General features: G+C 38.3%; 1 protein-coding gene across 1 annotated transcript; it reads left to right on the forward strand.

Moving 5' to 3' along the window:
* On the forward strand, positions 1 to 25,573 carry LOC121515970 (transmembrane protein 144-like). The gene is made up of 13 exons (XM_041796967.1): positions 1 to 405; positions 488 to 646; positions 769 to 891; positions 5,194 to 5,293; positions 5,468 to 5,548; positions 5,624 to 5,702; positions 5,806 to 5,838; positions 5,928 to 6,007; positions 6,590 to 6,708; positions 7,025 to 7,144; positions 10,617 to 10,714; positions 16,128 to 16,181; positions 24,912 to 25,573. The coding sequence occupies exons 1-13, from the start codon at positions 315 to 317 to the stop codon at positions 24,993 to 24,995; spliced, it is 1,221 nt and encodes a 406-aa protein (XP_041652901.1). The 5' UTR covers positions 1 to 314; the 3' UTR covers positions 24,996 to 25,573.
* The last annotated feature ends 351 nt before the right edge of the window (positions 25,574 to 25,924 follow it).

The following is a 25,924-nucleotide window of genomic DNA, read 5'->3' on the forward strand; positions in this document are numbered from 1 at the left end:
TGTACTTGATGCCCGTGAACGCAACGAAGTCGCATGAAAGACTTCCTAACTTGGGAACCCCTAACATCTGAGGAGCACGTGAAAGCAGGGATGGTGCTTCGGCTTTAGGGTTGTAGAGTGAGATTTGGCCTTTTGTTTCTGCCAGTCATGTAGGTTTTATTCACCGTAGCCTCTGTTTCTCAGCTTCATTGATTGGATAATTGGCAGCACCTGGATGAGAGACACCTCTCGACACTGAAGACGCACGCGGCCACCTGCTGGGTTTTTAGCTCTTTGGACCGGCACCATCTCTGAAAACATACTAGATTTTTAAAATGCTCGAGGCAAAATACTCACATTTGCTTTTACTTGTTTTTGCGTTTTTGATTGTGAGCTGCCAGAGTGCTGAAAATGGCACAGAAGAAGGTATGTTAGCTGTCTCCCCTATGTGATGAATGCGGGAAAGTTTGTTGGCTAATATCAGCTTTTATGTTTTACTTTCTCCCAGCTATCGAAAATGAAGTATTTAGCGAAGAAGGGATATTTAATTACACCATCAACTCCACCAATATGACTCATTTCGCCTATGGAATTGCTGCAAATGTGGTTGCTGTGCTGTTGTATGGAAGCAACCTTGTTCCTGTCAAAAGAATAGAGACAGGAGATGGTAAGCATGTACATATTTTCTGCTTAGGTATATTTAAATTTTCTACCAATCCAGTGTGGAAGTCCTTGTGTCATTAAATTATCTTGAATCCTGAGTGATGACGTTCCTGTTTCTGTCCGCAGGTATGTTTTTCCAGTGGGTAACCTGTGCAGCAATATGGCTTGTAGCTATGCTGGGAGACTTGATGCTTCAGTCGCCCAAGTTCCATCCTTTTGCTATGCTAGGAGGTTTCATCTGGGCTACAGGTATTATGGCATGAAAGACAAAACTTAAGTCATTTATTTCTTTTCATGGTTTAGCGCGGTTTAGGTTTTATGGGATTAAGTCATCTTAGAGAGCTCAGCTGGATGTTGGGACGCAGCAGTTGGACCCCTATCTAAAGACACCGCTGCTGTCCACCTTCAAAACATGAGGCAGATTCTGTTTCTAAGAGATATGAGAGCACCTTTAACTACACCGATGCTTCCCACTTGCATATATAAAAGTACAGCACACACTATTAGGTCACTTCTGAAATATGAATAGAGTATTTTATTAGTATGTACCTTCCTTTTACTGTAGTTGAGACAGTGTGTGCATAAAGATATGTCTACCTAACTGCTCTGTACTATAGAGTGACTTATAGAGACAGCATGAATTAATCATGAAATAGTGACATTTGAGAAAACCAGCAAAGACATAAAAAAATGATAGTGGGAAGGTGGATAGGCTATTAACCCTTGGAACCCCAAGCAGGCTTTTGGTCTGCTGATAGTTTTCATTCAAAAATGCCTGTACAATCTCAACCCATTTAAGCACAGTCAAGTTATAGACCTCTATTTTTCCAGGACAACCCAGATTACCAGAGTATGTTTGCTGCAAGGATGCCAGATGAATGTATCATAAATTATATGACAAGAGACACTAGGTAAATGGACAAAAGGGGAATTAAGTCTCATAAAACCTGATACAAATCACATCCAGATCAAAAATGAACGAGCCCTTTCACCTCGGCATGCATTTCCTAAGCTTTGTCTATCAGAAGAAATAATAACTTGCAAACACTCGTGCTGTCATTTAGCTCTGTAAAACCAATTCACATTTTGTGCAAATGTGGTATTCAAGTGCATAGACTGAACATGAATCCCATTTTATTAGTGCAAACATCCTCTTTCAATATTTGGGCCATAGAGGACTTTTGGTTTTTACCTTTCTAAACTGGCAGAGTATTACATTGTCTCTTGTTGTTTGGCTGGCCCTGATTTAGTCACAACCAACAAGAAAGCAATAGAAGAAGAGATTGGTGCATCATAATTGACCAGAAGAGTAAGTTGTTATCTCATACTTCTTGTGTCAAGATGGAGGATTGATAGAATCACTGCTAAGTTTTACTTTAAAAAATGTAAAAAATAGTCAAATTGTCATTAATTTAGCAATGCAGATTCATAGTATCAAAGCTCTGAATAAAAAATGTGAAATGTGCCTGTTAAAAATTGTCTTGGATGGAAATAAGCATATGTTGGTTGTCCAAAAGGTGAGCTGCAGAGTACGATAGAGATCTGTATTGTAGTTCCTGACATACTGTGAACACATGTGCCACTACTTGGGATTGTTCGCAGTCCAGCAGGGTTTGAAGGGTTACAAGAAAGAACATCAACAAACTAGAAATTCAAAAACAGACAGTAAATTAAAGTAAGATGTGAAAATGAGTGAAATTAATTCAGTGGGTTAGTGGTGCCTGCAGAAATGGGTGTGCTCTTAATTTATGCCAAACACATTTTTAGTGACCTATTTAGCAACAGCCCGTGTTGTAGACTGCCCTAGCATAATTAGTTCACGTAAAAGTAGGCCCTATGTATTTGCACGCCGAACTCAAGCTCTTATATGTTTACTTCTTTAAATGTATTTAACCAGGAAAAACTCATTGAGACCAAGAATTTCGTTTACAAGAGTGTCCTGGCCAAGACAGTCTGCAGCACAGAGTTATACACATAGAACAAAAAAACTATTACAAACACAAATCAGACACACAGAGCAATAAGTCATTAATCAAACCATCTACAACCTGATGGATTATCCTCCAACACCTTTAATTTAGTTTTAAAAAGATTTATAGACCAGCTCGACCAACCTGATCATACAGAATACAATGATGAGCTAAGGACTTAAGATTGATAATGAACCTCAGTGCCCCATGGTATACACAGTATCCAAAGATTTAAGTGATTGAGAAAATGCATGCATAAGAACATCAGTGTAATCAGAGGCATGGCAGTCTTGGCAACAAGTCTTCTCTGCAGTTAAATAAAAACAAGACTGTACAAGTTGATCAAAAAGAAGCTTAAAAGCCAGAGACTCAATCAAAAACCCAAGATACTTATAAGATGAGACAGACTCAATCATACCCTGAGATTCCATGATAGAAGGAAGTTCAGCAACCTTTTCTTTGAGTTTGAAAACGTCATGATTTTGGTTTTGATAGGATATACAGTAGGATCAATTTTAACTCATGCAGTGTGTCCTATATAGTATCCAAGAGTTCTCGTAAGCCACAGAGAGCCTGTTGAAGATGCTGAGCAGTAAATGACAGTGTCATTGGTATATAAATTACAATATTACAATTTGAAACATTCTGACCTATGCTGTTAATATAAATTGTAAATGACAGCACCTCTAATAGTGAGTCCTGAGGCACTCCATTTTTAACTTCAAGACATTAAGAAGGAAAGCCTTTGGGTTGCACATTCTGAGTACTATCTGATAGTTTTCAAACCAACAAAGAGATTGTTCTGACAATCCAACACATCCCTGTCTGTCTTTTAAAATGAAACGGTCAACAGTATCGAAAGCTTTCAATAAATCAATAAAAAAAGCAGCAGAGTGCTCTTTGTTGGCCAAAGACTCAATAAAATCACGGACTACTTTTAAGGCAGCAGTGCCTCAATTATAGCAAGTATTGCCACTAGCTCTGTTGCATAAATAGTTAGCCTATCCAAGAGCACAGTAAAGTATGGTGCGTCCAACTCTGCCTCTGACTGGCTTACCTTGATATTCTTACCTTAACAGCCAATGAAGGCAAGAAGTACTTGCCAATTACAGGCAATGTACAGCAGATCATTCCTTCCACATCCTGGGGAAAAATGGGTACATTATTAAATTATGTGCATCAGAGAAGATTTGTAAGTAGATATACTCTTTGAAGACTCAAAGTTAAGTGGGTGAACTACCTGTGCATACCCTGCACTACACCACTGCATTAGACAGATGACAGAAAAACACAAGCCAGGCATACTTTGCCCAAGTACTTGCATTGTTAAAACATTGTAGATACTGTACTTAATGTCATTTCATATTAAGATTTAAGTTGGTTGACAAAGTTGGAGCCGTGTCTGCAGCTTGGTGATGCTTTAAAATAAACAAGGCTTACAGAAGTAGAGCACACTGCAAGCACTGCTGCTAAATTGTCACATGGAAGGGTGAGGAACATCTTTTATTGGTGTATTGGTGAGTACAGTAATTTTTAATTGAACTTAATCATTTTATAGTGGTGTATATATATGATCCAGATCATACACCAATACATTTCACAATGAGAAGTCTGATAAGTTTATCTATAGTAAGAAGCTTTTCTCTTACTGTCCCATGCTTTAAAGCATTGGTTTCAAACCTGGGGTCAAGGGGCACCAAAGATTTTAGGGGGTATGGGGCTTTGTCTGCTTGGTTGTCAAAATTAGGTCTGCATACATTAGTAAAATAAATGTAACTTTATGGATGGTTCATAAAATATCATCTTTTGGTAGTGTTATGCATTCGTGGGTCTATTTTATTCCCCCTAAACTCACATGGTCTACAGTTTCCCTCTTTTACACTTGTCTAGTAAATTGAATTTTCTGAAATTCAAGTAACTATTTCTCCCACATTGTTTTGAAACCTTTGATTCACTGGACATCATGGGAGTAGACTCTACATCTGTCAGAAGTGCTATAAATGAATCTCCAGCTTTAAGCTGTAGTGTAGTAACCTTGCAAAGCAGATGGATATGTCCATTTCTAACGTGTTTCTAACTGGCGAATCCATCTTGCAAAGCTCCCATCTGAACCGTTTGGGCCTGGTAAGTGACAGGACCAATCAGCGATGAGGGGCAGTACTTTCTGTGCGGCGGAGTTGTGATGTAAGCAAGCAGCAACAAGAGGCCGGTGCAATTATGGTCGAAGACATTAGCGTGGATGCTGCTAAAGCGCCAGTTTTATCAGAACTTGACGGCATTTCTTCATTAAAAGAAGAAAAAAGAACAACAGTGAGTTGTTTTCTTTTCAAAAATGACAAAAGTCGTGTACTGACATGTCTATAGTCGCTATGGTTTCCGTTATGCAGTTCTGTATGGAGTTTACTCCTTCGGTAGGGGCACAGCTTGGAAGCGCCTGTGTTGCATGTTTTGTTTCTCTGTTTGGCCTGTGAAGATGTGACGGACAGAATGTTCATCCAATCACCCTTACAGTTTTTTTTTCAAAGCCTGTAAGGGTGCCAATCATGTGCACGCTGCTAACACATGATCATCTTTTCTGCAGGGAATGTTCTAGTTGTTCCAATTGTTAAAGCAGTTGGCCTCAGTCTCGGGGTTTTAATATGGGGATCCTCAAGTTTGCTGATGGGCTGGGCCAGTACAAGGTAAGTTAGAAACTTAACTTTCTTTGTCTTTGGTTGTGGAGTTAACTTAAAGCTATTGAAGGGAGTAGTTTGGACTTTTAAGAGGTGTCACCTCATGTCATGGCAAGGAGGGTGTTTTTTTTTCCTTTACGCTTGGAATATTGAAAAGAAGTGACAATGGCACTTTTTTAACAGATTTGGCTGGTTTGGGATTAATGCTCAGGATGTCTCCAGGCCGATACTGAATTATTGTGGTGCTGCGCTGTGTCTGCTCAGGTATGAACACTGAAACTTTTCTTCAATCTTTCAGAAGTGTCTGATATCAAACATGACTTCTGTGTTTTCTTTCAGTGGCCTCATCTTTTTCTTTGTGAAGTCAGATGTCGATCTGCATTCCAACTCAGAATCAATTCCCTTACTTATTGACAGAGTAAGTACATTGATTGGGTGTCTGTGGATTTTTCTCACCCTTTTAGAGGTTGTTTCTGACATCATGCTCAAAGCAAATAGAAATTTACTGATGTTCTCTCTAGGAGGATAAATTCCTTCCACTCGGTCTCTCAAAAGTGAGTCCCCCATGACTTTGTCTTGATTTTTGACATTGTTTTGTAAGCAGCTTCATGCCTTTACACCAAAATGTTATCTCTGTCTGCAGAGGCCTGTTTCTGGCATCAATGGATCGACCTCTACACTGTTTTGGATCGACATCATTGGAACAAAGACCAGGCGGTTCATGTGAGCTCAAAAGATTAGCCGTCAGTTAGCTGCATGTGCACAGATACACTACAAGTAGAAGGCACCAACAAGGGGAGATTTATAAAAATTTGCTTTGATTAAATAATTAGTGGAGTTCCTCAAGGAGAGAGAAACAGCAAACACATAATTAAAATGAATCCTCAGGCTATCACCAGAGGCCTTGAATACAGCTGCTGGCTGTCTTAGTGATCGTCCTTTTGGAGACCCTTCTATAAATCATAATGCAATAAGCAATTTTACAATAAATACAACAGTTTGATGCCAATTAGGGAATGATGTGTTGCAGCAATATGAAGAAAGTAGTGGAGGAATGCAAGCGTGCAATTAAACAACAGAAATCTATAAATGTAAGAAAATGAATGCTGCATACAAATTTAAAGATCTGACAAATGCAGATAGGTCTAGCATAAACAATGCACATTCACTGTTCACTTGTATTGTTTTATTAACTTAACTGATTTTTATTATCTGGGTATACATTGTGTTTTGTTTTACTAATTCATCAACATGTCATTGGTGAATTAGAACCCATCCTTTATGCAGTGTCTCCATGTTTTCCAGCGGCTGCATGCTGGCAGCGATATCTGGTCTGCTGTACGGCTCCTCCTTCACACCCATCCTCTACATTAAGGCTAATTCAGCTTGTACTGACTGCATGTTCAAGGGAGCCAGTGCTTTTGGTATGTTGGCAGTGTTTGATAACTGCACACACCCTCTGGACCTTCTTAAGCTACTCTTAATTTTTAAGTCAAAGAACATCTGCCTGTTTAAGACCTCACTAGCCTTGGTCCATAAATAACACTGAAGTGGCTAACTTTCAGCTCAGTGTTTGAGGCATTGCTTAAGATTTGATTGACAATAAAATGTCCTACTGTTCTAATCTTCACTGCTGCTCTTTTAATAAGAGCATCTTAGCCCTTAGAACCAACTTTACTTTAGAAAAAAAATAAACAGCTGATGTAAAAGAAACATTGAATCCTTTTTCTTCCTTTCCAGATCTGGACTATGTCTACGCACAGTGCTCTGGTATTTTTGTTGCAAGCACCGTGTACTTCACTATCTACTGTGCTGCCATGAAAAACAAGCCAAGGGTCTACTCCAGAGCCATCCTGCCAGGTAACAAAGTTAAACAGATGGTCAACTAATAACAAACCCCACTTTTAAGACCTTTACAATTGATTTATAGTTTCAGTAAGTGTTCAAGGAAACCAAATGACCAAATGTCATTACAGCAAGAAATCTCCTGTTAAGTTAAAGTCCCTGTTAAGTATAATCCAAACTTTGTGTTTTAACTCACTAGATATGTTGGAATGAGGTTGCTCGGAACATTTGAAAACACTGAGATCTATGTGTGACTTAATTTTAGTTTTGGACCATTAGAAAGTTTATCACCCCTTTCCTGGCTTGGTTTAATTATAGGGTCCTATGATGCCGCCGGCTGCTATGGTGTTTTATCCCGCTTCCCTAATGTTAAAATAATGTATATAATCACTGAGCAGTTCAGTTCAATACAGTCTGTTGTTAGCTGATGTCACTGCCTTCATTGAAAGTTAACAGATGTGCATGCTGTGTTTTTGTTCATTGTGAGGCAAATTTCCCAAGTCTATCTTCCCAAGGCTAATATTTTGTCTAGTTTTTAGTAACAGACATCTTACCTAACTCTATTTTTCTGTTACAAAAAAGCCATATGAATTATAAGTAGAAAACCCGACCAGGAACCAACTAATCCTCTATTTTTGCAACTAAATGTACTAAAATTGACAGACTTAGTTGAATACAATACAATGTATAAGGCTAAAACTTGACAATTACCACAAAGTATCCAGAAGTTGTTTATAATGAGAGACAGTCAATACAATCTGAGAGGAACATTTATTTTTCAAAAACCAAAGATGGGAACAAATGTCAAATCTCATTATGTCAGTTAGAGGGGTAAATTTGTGGAATTCTCATTCTGAAAACGTAAAAACATGCAGTACATTGGTAAGGCTCAAGAGACTGTGTAAGAATCAATTGGTTTTGAAATACACCATGAAAAAATATAGTTAATATGAATGTTATTATGCATTTAGTGCCAATACTGTAAATGTTAACAACAATGCATCAGTATTGTTCTTGCTATGCACTTATTATTGTGATGGTTTTAGATAGGCTTTAGCTTCAGCCTACTCCCTTTCAGTTATCTTGGAAATTCAGAAATTTCACTTTGATCTTGTAAATTGTTTTATTTGTTGAAAGTGAACCAAAATACGTTTCTTTTATTCATTCGTTCCCCTGCTGATGGTGTGTTTTAATCCATATTTCACTTGTCTTTAGTCCTGGCCTTGTCTTAATTCAACACCTGTGCAAATGTTCAGTTCAAGTCATAACTGCTAGGTTGGTTCATTTTATGATATGTTCAGTTTAGTGGAAATAATGAAAGCAAACTGGCTGAGTTTACAAAGGTTAGAGTATTTTGTTGTACCTCTAGGTATGGAATATTAGGGACAATTTTTAGGAAAAGGACATTTTAAAACCTCTATATCAAGAATTTAATTGTATAATCCTTTTGTTTCCTATGTTGCGATGTGATGAGCAAGATGATGTATAGTGAGCGAGTGTTATTGCCAAGGAATCCTGTAAGAGTGAGCAAGACTACCCCTCATCATGAATCTGTTCACCCCATCAGCGTTCCCTGTTACGACCCTCTCACAGTACATATACCCTACAAAGTTACAAAAGATTACAGCTAATGATGATCGCTGTGAAAACAAATGCAGAAATGGTTGACTACTCTAAAATTTCTCCAAAATCTACTGGTATTTTTCTCAGGCCCTAATAATCATTCACATGAAAAAGTGTGAGAAGAAAATCTGCTAATGCCCAAATTCAGACCATAACATGTGATTAGAATGCAGCAGGACTTTTCCTCATGTATTAGGCCATTAGCCAAAAGAGCTAAATACCAAATAAATGCACCAGCAACAAACAGCTAACCTAGTACTGGTACCATAACCAGAGATCCTGGCCACAGTATGGACTGTATGAAGAATGGACAACAGCATAGATTATCCAAAGCGAAGCCAAAAGAGTAAGGGCTCCTTTAGTGGATGGTGGAAGTGCTGGTGTTGACTTAAGCCTATTATAATTTGAGTGTTTCCTCCAGTTCATGACATGTTTTCATGAACTAGATTGAATTATATTTTGGTTGGATGAAATCATATTCAGGACCTTTTATTTTAACTGATGACCCCTCTATAGTTTTATACACCCAGCCTTCTCTATAACAGGACATGGGTTCAGTAGTAGTACTCGAGTCCAGGACTTTGCAAGTCCAACTCAAGTCCTGATTTGGAGGAATCGTGGCTTGACTTGGACTTGAATGCTGATGACTTGGACTCGGACTGGAGCTTTAACTTCATTAAGACTCGAGAGATGAAAAGGTGGCCTTGAACTTTTTTCTTTCATAAGAACTGTTTTTTTCGGTAATAATTTTTTGTTGTGTTTGTGTGTAAAAAGCCCCTAATAACTGATCAGTGTTCATGCAGCACCAGACATGTGTTCACCTGCATGCGCATTCACGTGTCATCTTACTTAACAAGAGTGTGTGCTAGAGTGTCTGCTAGCATGCCCAAGGAGGCGCTACGAATCATGTTGTTCTTTCAGAGATTTTACCACAAATGCAAGAAAGAACACTGCAACATGTTTAATATGTAAAAATATATGAAAGGGAGTCTGATAAATAATACAAAATGCCACAATTAACAGTTGTTTTAACAGATGGTGCTCCTGCACTGCTGTGTATTTTCTGTTTGCAGAGTAGAAAATACCAACGCAGGTTGATTCACTTCCTGTAAATGTGAACATCTGCTCAAAACCAGGCACAGGAATGTGTTCCACTGTTGACTATACTCATCTGAGGGATTTTTGATTTATTGGTAAGATAAATATGTGTTTATGTGAGCTGTAGCAGCATGACATGAATACTGCGGCTCTTCCATCCAATCCTTTCCTCCCAGATTCTGCATCACACCATTTCCAGGCCTATCACAGGAATATTTTGGCTCCATCTTTGTACAACAGGTGAAGGCAGAGGCATGCAGCCTAATCCTGTACAATTCATGGGCTGGTTTAAGGGTTTTTCCCCACTAGCTGATTTAGTTCAGTGAACCAGGAGCAACCCTGTACATGTGGGATAGCCAGACTGTCTAAAAATATCTTCAGTCTGACTCTGAATGAGTCAGAAAGAACCACAGGAAATGCAGCAGCTTCCTCTGCCAGGCTGCATGTGTGAACACAGCCACTCAGGGGATGGTTTGATGTGTTGATCCAGACTAAAGACTGCTGGAGGCAAATATCCGACTCAAAACCTGGCATAAATGGTGAGCTTTGAGTTAAGATCAGGCCTTTGTTTTATGCTGGGCAGATGGACAGAGAGTGGAACTGAATTTTAGGACTTGACCACTGTGAACACACATTTATTTTTGTCTTGGAGCCAGCTACCAGGCTTATGTGCTCATTCTATTCACATTTACTCACAACATCTTGTTCCTTTTACATGAACAAACCTGACTGTGAGCTCCGATTTTTGTGTCTGTTTTCTCCCCAGGTATGCTGTCTGGAGTGATGTGGGCATTAGCAACATACTGTTGGTTCCTGGCCAATAACTACCTGAGTGCAGTTATTACCTTCCCTATTGTCACTGCAGTAAGTACATCATGTCTTCAGTTTGTCAACAGATGTTAATGGTTCACAAACAGAATCCAAGCAGCACATTGATAAGTGTTCAGTGCTCTCATATTTTAAAGCCTTTCAAAATGTGAAGGTTATTTTTTCAGAGGTTTTGAGCTTTTAATTAGAGGTCAATACTCTGGCAACAACTGAATATTAAGCCCCAATCATCAGCACACCAACAGCAAGTGTAAGTTCAAAAATTGTCAAGTTTGAATGAAATTTGTGTTTTGCAATGGAGTTTGGTACTAATCATGTCTCAAGCATTGCACCCACTCAGATAGTGTCAAATTAGGGTTAAATTACAACTTAAATCTTACTCCTGACTCTAGGTGTGAAGTCCTTCATAAAAGATGATTTTCACAGTGTCTAGTTTTTGGAGGTGGGATAACTTAACAGCATGTTCTCCAAGTTATTATGCATATACTGTTATTGTTCATTTTTCACTAAATCGTCTCTATAATTGGCAGTCAATAGGATTTTTCATTCCTCAACAGTTATATTGAAATCTGGGTTTTGACAGAGTTACCAATGATGACAATAGCCTTTTTTGCAAAATAACTTCAAAAGCAGAGTTCCAAATTATTATGCAAAACAGAGTTACAAAATACTCAAATCAAAGCTATTTCAATCAAAAACATTTTTACAGAAGAAGTTTCATATTAACATAGAAGCCCTTCTTTGATAACACCTTAACAACTCCGTCATCCATTGAACTTGTAAGTCCATGTTTAGTTTCTCCCTGTATTTCCTTTGAGGATGCCAGAATTGCCTCCCAGAGCTGCTGTGTGGAGGTAAACTGCTGTCCAACCTCAGAGCTTCCTTTTAAGGATGCTCCACAGATTCTTAACAGGGTTGAGGTCAGGGAATGATGGTGGCCATACCATGGTGTTTTCTCCCTTTACGCCCATAGCAGCGAAGGCCTCATTTGGGATTTTTGCAGCATGGGATGGTGCATTGTCGTGCATGGAAATGATTTTACTCCAGAGGGCACGGTTCTTCTTTTTATACCATGGCAGTAATGGGCAGTTAGGAACTTCTCATATTTTGCTGAGGTCATTGACGCCTTCAGGCTCTTTAAAGAAGCCTACAAACTCACTTTCTATGAATCAGCCTAAAACATTCCGCCACCTCCTTGCTGACGTTGCAGCCTTGTTGGGCCATGGTGGCCATCCACCAACCATCCAGAACTCCATCCATCCAGACCATCCAGTGTAGCACGGCATTCATCAGTGAATAAAACTGTTTGAAAATTGGTCCTCATATATTTCTGAGCCCACTACAATCATTTCTCCCTGTGGGCATTGGTTAAGGGTGGCTGAAATACAGCTTTACCCACATCAGCTTGCCTCTAGAGGATCCTGCATCAAGAGTTTCTTGGGACTCCAGAGGCACTGGCAGCTTCAAATACCTTTTTGCTACTCCCTGACAGAAACTTTCCTTAACACACCTTTATCAGAACGAACCCATCTTAGCTCTGAATTACACTAAAATCTTTTCACAGTAGGATGATCTACCTTAAATTTTTTGTGAAATACCCAATGTTTTCACACCTTTTGCAAGAGGCTGCACAATTTGAGCTTTTTTCCCCCCATAGTACGTTAAACCTGTGACTTGCTTAAGAGTATGGATCAACCTCTTTAAGTAGTTTCCCTTTAATAAGACTCACCTGGCAAACTAATGATCAAACCTGTCTGAGAATGATGCCGGTGATGGAAATGGACTGGAGAAGTGGCACAATTAAGAACTTTTTAATTGAAAAACTGAAAGTCTAATTGTTTGTCTAAAATACTATTTGCACAATTATTTGGAACACAGTGTATATTACATCCTTTAGAAATATTTATTTTTTTGTTTTCTCATTTTTTTGGTTCATTGGCCCTTGTTTATCAAAAGTGCACAGAAAAAATACTGAGTATACAGTCATTTCATGCACACATCAGCATTTACCAACCTGGACATGAGTAGAGGATACACTTTTGCATATCCAGGCTTAAACAAACTTTTCAGCTCTTTCTTTAAGTCTGTGCAGACCTAAAGCACTGCCTAATCCTGGTTCTAGATAAGACATGGCATTTAAAATGTATATATCATTATAATCCCCCCTCTAGTAATCCCTGTAGGCTCAGTTGGAGGGAAAGGATGAACTTTTGCTTTGCCAAAGAAAATTGGCCTAGTCACTAGCTATGCAAGCTTTGCAACACGTAAAGAGAAGAAAGACCGGGACCAGATGCCTATTAGTTGACATCAGGATGCATGATACGTCGTCAGGATACGTCGCTGACGTTGTCATGTGTCATACTACACGGAAGATGCCAGAAAAATTCTGACACAACATGTCTTGTTGAACCGTGGTTGGATATATAATTGTCACTACAGGAGCATTTGTCATGTGTGGTGCTCATATTTTTGCCGAACTTAAAGATGACCTGTGGTGATGCAGATGGGGAAAAGTCTGGTAAAATTTGTGTAGTCTGACCCAGCCATAATGCTTTCCTTGCATTTTGTTTTGAGTTTTGTTGCATTTGTTGAGTCCGATAGTAGTGCATCGATAATGTCAAAGGAACAAGCAGCATCAGTATTAATCCTTGACGGTAAAGATAAAAGGCATTTAGTTTTCAAACAAGTTACTACATAGAAAAGTTTTAGTCAGGGACACTTTGACTGTTGCATCAATTAAAGTTAAAACGTTTACCAAAAGTTGATAGTACTTTCCTCTGTGGCCGGCATGTAGCAATTAGACATTGTGACATTTGGCCCAAACTAATCTTTGATGGATTAACTGGTTGATCTTCATACATTAGGGCAAAACTGATGGGCATTAAAAGTCTTTTAGGAACACTTGCAGCATGTAGTTAAGCTTGCTCTGACCCTGTAGTGATTGAATGTGATAAGGACTGTGAGTGTTACTTTGATATAATGGTGCTTTTTCTTTCCCTTGTCATAACAATGCAAGTGATGTTTTATGTTAAAGCCTGATCAGTAAGATGTGCTCATGGACATGTTGTACTTGAAAGAAATGGAAAATACTGTATACACACCACTTATGTCTTTCTAAATAACTTCATATCTGTCATTTCATTACGGCTGAACAAAAAAAACCCACATGCAATTACAAGAAAAGTTACCCTTAGATAAACTTGTCTGAGACAAATGGGGAACTAAAGGATTTGTTTCTGATACTTATGCAGGACTTTTTCAACTTATGGAATGGATAATACTTGAAGTTGAGTGAAAGTGGGAGAGAACCTAGAATGTAGCCTTAAAGAAGAAGAAGAAGAAGAAGAGAAAGTGCTTTTTACCAGTAGCCAGAGCTTTTCCTTTAATACCAAATACAGAATTACAGAATATACTATACTCCTGAAAAACTAAGCACAATCAAGCCTGGATACTCTCAGTACTGTCCATGTAAAATAGAGATTGGTACATTGATTGACATGTTCTGGGATTACCCGCTACTGAAAACACTCTGGTCCTCTATTTGGCTGTGCTTAACAATACTACAGGTACAGTTATTCCCACAGAACCAAGACTAACTCTTCTGGGTGACACATCTTCTATGAAAAACAGTAAAAGCAGACTCAAATTCATAACAATAGCTCTCATTACAGCCAACAAATGCATAGTGATGTATCTGGGATGTATCCGAAGAGACTTTTTAAAGTTTCTGGAGACAGTCTGTAACATAATGCCTCTCCGTTTCTCAAGTACTGACCATATGCCAATGTAAGTCATGCTTAGTTTTTTCTTGTTGCAATTCCAGCTATACCCCCTTCTACCTGTTTCTTTTATTTCTTTTTTGATTTTTTTATCTAAGTTATTAGTATTACCAGGAATGCCTGATTCTGTAATAGACACATTTATTTGATATTTATTTACAAATTCTAGTATACTTACTTTGTATATGTATTTATCTAATTGTTAGGTGTTTTGACCAGGCTCAGACCCGTGGAAGGGTCACAAGAGGAAGAGGGTCACTGAGTATCATTTAAGTAAACTGTGTACTGCTGTCATCACAACCCCATGTTTATAAAGATTAAAACCAATTAAAATAACTTTTAAAGAAAATTAGCCAATATTTAATTAAGGTCAATTTGATTAAAAATGTGTTTAAAGCTTAATCTCAAACACCCCAAAGATTGGTAAATAAAATTGTAGCAAAATGCTTCCTTTCTGAACCGTAGCGCCAGTTTTCATGATAAGCCAGTGGCAACAAAATGTCCTAAATCAGCCTTTCCCAAACAAAACCCCTGTAAAACCATTACATGCGACTCAAAGTATTTATCTCCATTTTTTTTCATAACTTACTGTGGAAGCATTTACAGGATCTGAAGGTGCAACTAACAAGCCACCACCATATGTTTTTGGCGTGGTATAAATGGTGTTAGAAGTTAATCCTATCACCAATTTAACTGTGGCACTAGTTAATCCTGTACATTTATTTTTTTTAATTAATCTTTAGTTTACCAGGAGAAAAAACTTGTTAAAATTAAAAATCTTTCAAGATTGTACCGGCCAAAATGGATAGCAGCACAGTCAATTTACAGAGAAACATTGAGCTGCAATACAAATGTCAAACAACATTTTGTTGCATTGAAAGAAAAATAGCAAGTATTTGTACATCAAATGTCTGATTTACAATAAAATAAAATTCCATATCGTAGTCTCTTTGTATTTTACCAGCTTATTCTCTTTTGTTGCTGCAATGCCAGACTTTCCCCCCGGGGATGAATAAATTATCTAAATGTCTGATGTGCATTTGTAATCATCAAGTTATATTGGGTTACAAGTCAGTTTCATCTTTTGACCAACTTTTATAAGTTTTTAAAAAAAATATGTACATATGTGAAACTGTAATCATGATATTTATCTTGCAATTCCAAATTTAAAAATTAAGTTTATGGTTTTATTTATTGTAACTATCCTCTCCCAACCCACCTGCTATACTTCAAGAGCACACACCTTGGGCAACAGTGGCATGAATAAGTTTTATTTCACAAAGACATTTGGCTCTTATGTCCTTTTTGCTGCATAATCCTCTCTAGAAAAACAGGAATTTCACCTCGCCAGTCTGCTTGTTTTGATGTGGGGTTAAAGGCGTTAAACATTCTCAAACACCAATTAGGAGACATCTTTGCAGATGTTTTCAATATCAGCCTGAGGCCAGTAAGCCATCTGTTCCTAATTGGTGTATTTCTGTATGTAAACAACTCTTCCAGTGTTTCTAAATGTTTTTACAAGAAGGGCTAAACCAATCAGTTAAACTGTGAAATGTAAACATAATGTGAATTATGTAAAGTGCACATCCTCCGCAAGCTTTCTAATGCACAGTGGCAGAACAGGTTTAAGTGAATGTGTATGCTCTGGTAACAGTTTAATTTCTCTGCAGGGCTATGGTCTGGTTGCAGCACTGTGGGGATGTGTGGTGTTTAGAGAAATAAAGGTAAGACTTGCTACGTATGTCCTCCAGAATTACCGTGATCTTCTCTCTCCTTGGGATGAATAACAGCTCTAAGGCATAACATAGAAGAATGCATGAACTTTTATTGATCCCTGTGGAGCAGCAGATTAACAAAGCAAATAAAGCAACTCAGGAATAAAAGCAGGGTGTATAGAAATGTATCTAAAAAGTTTATCAGACAAACAGATCCATTTAGAAAATTCAAATAAAAGGTGTAAAAAAATACAGAAAAGGTAAATGGAACCAATATAACTAAAATACATAACAGTGCCTGAGCAGACAGATTTTGAAAGGCAGTAAAAGTTTCAATTTAACAGTTAAAAAAACAATATAAGGTGATGGAAATAATACAAGATGGCATCACATCAGAGGAAATAAAAAAATGAGGAATAAGAGACTTAAGACATTAAGGAAATGTATGACAGCAATAAGAATCAGACATCAGAAGAATAATTAGGAATGGATAAAGACCAAGAGCAGTATAAGGGAAAAGAGAAAAAAAGAATGCCTTGAACAAGGTAACATCACATTTAAGCAGCTCTATAAAATGATGTAACCCTTTCAACCACAGTCCCTTTTTCAGTGTTCAAGCTTGAAGATGACATGCCTAAATGTAACTGAGTATTTCTCTGCAACTACAGAGTCTGCATGAATAAGCTTGGCATCAATGTAAAGATAACTCTTTACAGATTTCGGCAGACCTGTAAAAATCCCTGTAGAAGTTACTGGGGCTGAGTAAATAAAGATGGAAAATGGCATAACTGAAAGATTTTTTTTCTGCCTAAAATGTTTTAGAATACACTTTTAGAATAAATATCTCCTGTGAAATCTGCAGCAACCTCAAAAGCTCTGTTGGAACCCGTAGAACAACATGTCATCATTACTGTTGCCAAGATTGATCTAAATAAAGTGAAGCAGTGCAAAGTTACGGAGGTTTTAGTAAAGATATGCTCAGGCACAATCTCCACTGTGCAATTTTGGCACAATTTGGCACCATCTGTGCCATTTGATATTATTTAGAAACTAGACTGTGTAACGTATTGAATTCTATTTATAGGTGATAATATCAATTCCATCCGTCCATTTACAACTCTATTTGGATATTTTTAGATGTAATTTAGTATCATCATAGATATATAGCCTGTGTCAAATATAATTTCTTTTCTTTATGTGAAAACCTTCCAGACCTCTTCGTGTGTTTAAACTGAAATAAAATCATACAACTACGATAGAATTTGAATACACTTTGATCAGACTTATATAGAATGTTGTGAAAATATACAAGATAAAATATGGGCTGTACAAATATGGAAAATTTGACACATTTTACAGGGCAAATAGCCTATTGTAAGAGTAGGTAACTTGGAGATGGATGTCAGTTCATGAAGGGAAGGCTGTGACTCTCATCGATCCTCCTGATAACCACTTGTTATCACCATGCAGCACGGCAACGAAATGCTTTTCTTGATCATTCTTGCTAAAACAAAGATTGCTGCTGAGCATAATCAATGTTACACTGACATATTCAGCTACTACAGCCTTGATTTTATTATGGATTATCCCACGCTTCCTACTTATGAGCACAGCCAAATAAAGTAGAAGAACCTTTTATAAACAATCTTTCTTTTTCAGTTGTTCACATCTATCTATCTTGGAAATAATTAGGCTTCCATCAGTCTTTTTAATGATTCACACAGAAACTTCAGCCTGCCAAACTCCTGCCTCCTCCATCAGCTGCACATCACAACTAACGGCTGATGGAGGAGACGGCAGAGTTTTCAGACTGAGATTTACGTGTGAAAACTAAAAAAATATATATACAGTCATTTCCAAGGAGCATGAAATATATGATAATTCAATTCAATTCAACTTTATTTGTATAGCACATTTCATACAAGTGTAAACTCAATGTGCTTTACAGAAGATTAAAAACAAACAGAAAAGCAGTCAGCAATTCAAGCAACCCCACCCACAACCGACCACCATACACACATACACACTCATATATTTACAATGCAAGTCATGTGTACTCCTTAGAGTACACAGGCAAATTGTTAATATATTATACTTTATCTAACAGTTAAAGGCATAAGAGAAAAGCAGTGTTTAAGACCACTCTTAAAAGAACTTAGTGTCTACCGACCTCAGGTCAATTGGCAGCTTATTCCATAGAACAGCACCACAGTGGCTAAATGCACCTTTAGCTGGTTTGCATTTAACTTTAGGCACATTTAGAAGGCCCATACCCAAAGATCTGAGCGACCTGGTTGGGTGATAGAGAGTGAGCATGTCAGAAATGTACAGGGGTGCCATACCATTCAGTCATTTATAAACAAGAAGTAGCACTTTAAAATCGATTCTATATTGGACGGGAAACCACTGAAGATTTTTCAGGATGGTTGTGATGTGTTCTATTTTCTTTGTTCCTGTTAGAATGTGGGCTGCAGTGTTTTGGATGAGTTGGAGGCTATTTATTGTCTTTTTTTGGAAGTCCAGCATAGAGAGCATTACAGTAATCTAATCTGTTGGATATGAATGCATGGACCAGTTTTTCTGAATCAGACTGGGACATGAATGATCCAAGTTTGGAAATGTTTTTTAAATGGTAGGCTGTTAAGTGGTGATGGCAGTTATACATTGTCGAAAGTTTAAGTTTGCATCGATGATAATTCCAAGATTTCTGACGTGCTCACTGTACTTAAAAGGAAATGAAGATGAAACCGAAATGAATTCTTGTCTCTGTTTTTGTGGACCAACTAGCAGGATTTCTGTTTTATCTGTGTTGAGCTGACGAAAGTTCTGTGACATCCACAGGTTTAAAATTGCACATGTTGGTCTTGGCATTTTTGTAAATTGAGGAACATAGAAGGTCAGAGGTGCTTTTTTGTAATTGAAGAGTGTTGGATCTGATGTTGGTAATTTTAGAGGGAAATGGAAACAAACTTTTAGAAAAGTCTCCCATTCTCCAGCTGTGTTTGTACACAGGAAGTGTTGTGCTCCATGTGATAATCCATGAGAAATCCAAGGCTGTAGATATTTGACTTGTTCACGAAAAAGTAATAGCTTTCAGCAGATATCTTCATTATGACAAGAGTGAGATAGAAAAGCATTTTTTGTGTTTATATGTGCTGTTAAACTGCGCTGCAGTGCTGCGAGACTTCAGCCTAAACCCCTGTCTCCTCCAGCAGCTGCATATCAGGCTTTAATGCGAAGCTGACAGAGTGAAGTTTGTGTAATTACAAACAAAAAAGAGGATCAATGTGATCATTTCTAAGAGGCAAATAATGCAATAAATACGTAAAAGGTAAATAGATAATATGGTTTAAGAAGGATCTCTCTTTCCAGCTGCGCAGACAGGATGCACGGGCTTTATGAGATAATCCATGAGAAATTAACAGGCTGAATGAGTTAAATTTGTCCTTGGAAAATTTATTTTCCTCAGCAGATATGTTAATTATGACATGAGTGAGCTAGAAAGGATTTTTGTGTTCATATGCGCCGTTAAACTGAGCTGCCATGCTGCAAAACTTCTGCCTTCTCCAGCACATGAGGCTTAAATGCACAACATCTGCATGATGTTGATGACGAGGAGGAGTAATCACACTTGTGCGCCATACGTGATATAAAGGCGTGATAATGACGACAACAACAAAACACAAAAACTGTGAATGTGCAGTACTTTCCGTCTTTTAGAGACAGATTTATTGCACACTAACTTAGATAAATCTCTTTAAAGTGAGTGACTGTGAGAGTTGTTGCCACGGAAACGATGCGTCGTCTCATTCAATCACAGCAGTGTTTCTGGGGGGTGTTTAGAGCATTGCAGAGTAGAACTTTGCAAGCAGTTGCAAGTTTCAACTCATCTCATCACAAATCTTTGGTCTGAACTGGGCTTTAGTGAACTGTTGTTCATTTGTAACAACCCTGCTTGTTGAACACTAAAGTGCGTTATCAAGCATAGACTCATGCACTCTGCCATGTGCCCTGGGCTTGCATATGCGTCATTGCTGTGTGCGTTTCCGTGTACGCACAGTAATATCTTAGCAATGCAGCAGTCAATCTTGAAGCTAAAACCGTCTCTGGAAAGCCCTGGGCTCGTAGAATCCCGTAGAACTTTGTAAATACAGGTCAATGCATTTAGTGAACCAATAGATGGCAGCAAAGACCTCATTTTCCTGGAGAGGGCATTGTGCATTGGTCTGGTTCAACCTGTCCCTAAAACTGAAAAAATGGAGACACCAAGACCTGGATTAGCTTAAAATGATGGGAAGACACTAAAGTACTGATTACAAGTGGACATATTTGATTGAGACTCCGTTTGATCCAAAAAAAACAGCAAAGGTGTGATGAAATGTATTGTTCCGATTGGCAAATGGATTTTTTGCTTGGTCTGTTTGTCTGCTGTTTACTCTGAGTTTTATCATAGAGTGGCTAGAGGGATACCATTGGAATAGGTGGAGTCTCAGCTTTCATTTGAGGAGTCATTTGTGTTGCTAGCATGAAAAATAAAGTATTGAGGTTGCCTTGTTAGCAGTAAAGTACTGTGTTTAGAGGAACAGTAGTTTTTGACATCTTTTCATTCTGCTGGTTGTGGTCTGAGCTGTGTTTTGTTTAGGTGGAAAATGTTGTGCTTGTATGTTTCTCAAGATCTGTGGACTTCAAATGGTGTGTGACAGGACTCTGTCCATGGACTTTAAGAGGGCTTTTTTTTAATGCTTTTGTCAGAGGAGACAGAGCTAGCCCCCAGATTCGGGGACTCCTGGGAGTAAAGGGTTAAATAAAGCAAAAGAAGCATCCTTGTAGTTGTGTAAACAAGTCCCATCCCCTCATTTGAATTGTTGAATGTTTACCCAAACATGGGATCTAATGTTGGATTTAATGTATTTAGGAAATTGTTTCCATTAAACAACATTTACAGCTTTCTACTAAAGACCTTTGGCAAAAAAAGACTGGTAAGACTGTTTCCTCAATGGACATACCCCAGAGAGCAGTTCAAAAAAGTGCAGGATTTAAGCTTGTCTGCTCTGTCTGGCAACATGTTTTATTATCGAATTGTTATATGGCTTCGAGGGTTGCTGTTGCATTTTTGGAGGAAGTGTCGGCTGTGGCAGTGCTGTTTTCCAGTGTGGGAAGAGTAGTTTGTTTGACTTGCATTGCAGTGGTGGCTCACTGAAAGAAAACTTCAAGCAAAATGGCTGCTGTGTTGTCAGTACATGGTACTTCTGTCCATTTTCCGCAAAAAGAAAATCCTAACCAAAAGAACAAAAAAATTTGCATGTGCATATTTTTAATATAAAACTTGGTCTATTGCTATTGTGGTTTCCTGTCCTGCTTACTTTTCCCCCGTCCCATCCCAATTGTGTGATTGAATAGTGGAGTGACTCCCATCCGACAAGAATCTTGTGGGATACCTGAAAAAATCTCAGCCTCTAGTGTAAATAACCATATTCATCACAAAAAGATTTGGTATTCTTTAGACAAGATACGATATTTTTCAACATCACAGTCTGCTTTGATAGGATTTCAATGCAGTATACGAGACTACAATCAGTATTATCAGATTTTATGAACCAATTTCACAGTCAATTAAAAAAAAACAGTTTCGGCAATTTAATTGCTGAAAGGTTTCTGCATTTCAATGAACAATAGTTTTTTAACAAAATGCACAAGACCTGTATTTCACTGTACAGGACCATTTAGGGCAATTAAAATTGAGGGCCCCTTAAAATTAGGAACGTAACTATGGATATTTGAATTAAAACATGTTGAAAGCAAACACTAGGTACCTTACATTTTTCTCTTTCGTGTACTCTGATCACTCTAAAGCCTCAATATTTACCTTTTTTGCAACGTTTCAAAATTATTAGGGCTGTCAACTTCAATTCGATTGGTTGATTGTTTGGTTGAAAAGCTTTTGTCCGAGCAAGATCACGCTGGTCGGTGAGTCCCCCCCCAGATGCTGGTCAGGGGGCAGACACATAGTGTTCAGCTGGCTGGTAGAGAGACGTGCTGCAGGGGACGAGGAGCAATGCAGCTCTAGGAATTACATGTAGAGAAGCACACAAAGCTAGCAGAGTGGGATATTTTCTGATATTTTACAGCACTACCGCTCAGAAACAACACATCAACTCATCACAAAGTTACAGGCTGTTTGTATTGAAGTGGCGCTCCTGAGTGTCTCTGCCCTGCCCTCCCTCACTGCATCAACTCCCATTTCCTGCGGTCAGTTTAATTCGCCTGTCGGTAAATAGGCTGCTTAGTATCATCTCTTTTTTATAATTTCCTTAAAGTGTTCACGTTAGCGTTAGCTTCTCTTACAGACAGACAGCAAAGGTGATAAAAGGTGATGTCTGCTGGTCATTAAGTCCCGACAAGCAAACATTTCTCCTCTCACCTCCGTAAATAAACGCTGTATGCTTTCTGCTTTCTGCTCACAAATGACACAGCGCAGACAGGATCATGTGATCCTGTTATTAGTTACTGTTATAAATGAATAAAAATGAATGATCTGAGGTTATTTTGTATGAGTTTAAAGAGTTACCGAATCGGGATCATGGAGATCAAAGGCAGGTGCACGCTGATCGTCTCTCAGTTATATTTTAAGTAAGACGAGATGAGCCTAAAATATATGTTTCAAAAGACTTGTTACATTCATTTAAGTATCATTTAGAGTACCAAGCAGGTGCAGAAAGGAACCCGTATGAATTAAAAAGGTCCCCATAGAGGCGATTTTTAAAATGTATTTATTTATTTATATTTTTTTTCTTTTTTTGGAACAACCTATCGATTGGTTGGTGCCTGGGTGCGATTTTGGTCGACCAAGTTTTTCTTTGGTTGACTACAGCCCTAATAATTATGATCCAGTGTTTTTGGCTTTACCTTCCTTTTTCAAATTTTTCCAACACATTTACACACATAGACTTTAATAGTTACATCTGCTCTAGTTCAGCCTTACTTCATATTAATATGGCATATAGTTCATGTGTAGTTTTGTGAGGGTGAGTGAATGGATGAGTTAAGACAAAGTTTGTTTTAAGGGACTGTCTCTCTTGATATGAGCAGCCTTTTAACAGTAGAGAGAGAGGGCAAGGATAGGAACAGAGCAGCTGTCCTGCTTTAATCACAACAAGGTTGGGCATTTTTTATTTTAATTAAAAGTTTAACCCAAGATGTCAGAGGGTCTACAATAAGGGCTTTAAAACTCATGCAGACTTTTCCCTGTCTGTGTAGCTGCAGAGCCACTCACAATACTAAAGTCATGGATGAGAGATGAGTGGTTTCTATCTGTCAATAATCTCAAACACTGATCACATATGGATATGAAAATGCAAACGTAGTCTGGCAAAAGCCACAAGGGCTTGCCCAAGTGTAGGCACTGTCAGAAATATGTCCCAACAGTGGATATCCGCTTCTTCCTCTGAATCTCAGCTGCAAACTGTTAATTACTGCTACCACTAGCTTTTTTGAAAGTTCAGGATGACACACAGCTGAGCGGAAACTGTCAGCAGGTCTGCGGAGATTTCAAAATAGAAGCATAGCTTAAAGGTGCTGATGGTGTAAGAGATGTTTTGACTTTCTGTCAATCTGATTGGATCATTGATCAACCAATTGATGTATTGATATACATCATTGGAGCCTCACACCCCTACCACTAAGGCTCAGTCCCAGTTCTAACTTTAATCCCTGTCCCCCACTTTTAAGGGCCCCCTTGTCCCTTGAAACAGAGTGACAAGGGGTAGTGGTGAGATCTTCCCCTACACAAATAGACAACCTTTCAAACATTTATACTAAGTGAGTTTTTTAATTTTATTTTTGATGCCCATTCAGTATCAAAGGAGCATAATACATCAAGCCACTTTAGTTTTTGATACTAGATTTCTGTCACAATTTTCGAATCTCTTACAATTCACGAGACATTCTGGTAGATTACCCATGACACTCAGTTTGGAGTGTACCTTTGAAAGATCTTTGATTGAAGGGCCATGTAGCCCAAGTACTTCCCCCTACCCATCCATTCTGACTAGAACTTGGAAGCCCAATTACTAGACTTTAACATGCAGTAAGTAGAGGAAGGGCTAACTGGTATGTTGGGTTTGAGTAGCTTTCTGCACATCATCTCTTCAGGCACATTGTTCCAGTGTTGAGGGGACCTGATGGCAAATGCATGATTTGAGTTGGTAAACCCCAACTTATTTTGAAAACATGTATCCTTTTAAATTTAACATTGGTATGAGAGTCTCAAAGTAAACCAAGGTGCTCTGATAGCCTAGCATTTTGGTCACACCCCATGTGGGGGAGGTTGAGTACTCGCAACCAGTGACATGGAACGATTGTGGTCCATCACACGTAAACCACACAGAACATGAATGAGATGCATCAAAAGAGAGGCAGCTTTCAGAAGCAGTTCCCTCTCCATTATGTTGCAGTCTGTGGTGCAACACTGAACATTTCTAGGGCAATGATAAACACGGTGTCTGTCACGGTGGCTCTATTGCAGCCACCATAACAAGACATGTCCTGTTCCTACTTAAAATGTAATAATTTCTCTGGCTTTGAAAACGATTGGAAATGCTTGAGGTAATGTAAGAACTCAGCTGACAAGTATAATCAACAAAGGAGTAGTCATGTATTAATAAAGACAGTACGGGGTTGAATTTCATTGAATACAAGCTTTTTGAGTGAAACTGACATTAAGTGTTTTGTTTCCCCCAGGGTTTATCCAACTGCTTCGTCTTCTTGTTGGCTTCTGTTGTCGTGCTGACCGGCTCCTTGCTGACTGCCATCTCAAAACTGTAACACTACAAAAAAAAAAATTCTACTGATCATCATGTTTTCATTGCCCGCATTCCCCTGATCTTCAGCTCAATTTGGTAAAAATGTTCTTGGTTTTATGAAGTTGTTAGAACCCTGTTAAATTTAACAAAGGGTGTTCTGGTTCAGACCTTGGTGCTTTTGTTAGATTTGTGATCTGCCTCTTCAAAGCAGCTGCTCATAATCTGAGCTGTCATTTGGTCACAGTGTCTCCCAGGAAAGACACTCTCTGGTTTACTCTAAGGAGATGATTGCTGATAAACTGTTGTTTGTTACTGTAAAGCTGTCACATGTGCAATGTTTGTGTTGTTGAGTATGTTGAGTATAATTTAAAGTTTAAAATATATATTGTCACCTGCTTGGTTCAGTTACTGCTAATGTTAACACAATTTTAATATTTCACACAAGCTTGTCACTTCAGAGGGTCTGTTTACCGTAATACCACACGTTTCTATTTCACTTCTATTTATACTAACAGGGTGGTTTGTTTGTGTCCAAATGTTCTCAAATGAGTTGTCTAGTGTTTTTCACATATGCTGCTATTAAAACATCTTATACTGACAGAACTGTGTGCTCATATTCCTGCAGAGGACATTAGACACATTTGTATGGTATCAAATCAGACAGGCTGTACTTGCAAAGATCAGCAGTAACACTACAATCATCTGCCTTGTATTGTGTAGGTGCCCCTTCACCAGGTCAGGCTCAAACCACTCCAATCTGATGAGACATGATTGGTAAGGTGGTGCTGCATTTGCTGAAAGTCTGCTATTGGAATGATGTATAGATTCCTTCATAACTCTTGATATAAGTGGAAATAAAGCTTGGAAAACACCGCTCTATGGTACCCTTACTGGGTAAAGTTGTGATATACAAAAAATAGAATCTTTACTTTGACAGTTTTTAATGTATGA

The sequence above is a fragment of the Cheilinus undulatus genome, linkage group 10, assembly GCF_018320785.1.
Source record: "Cheilinus undulatus linkage group 10, ASM1832078v1, whole genome shotgun sequence".
NCBI lineage: Eukaryota > Metazoa > Chordata > Actinopteri > Labriformes > Labridae > Cheilinus > Cheilinus undulatus.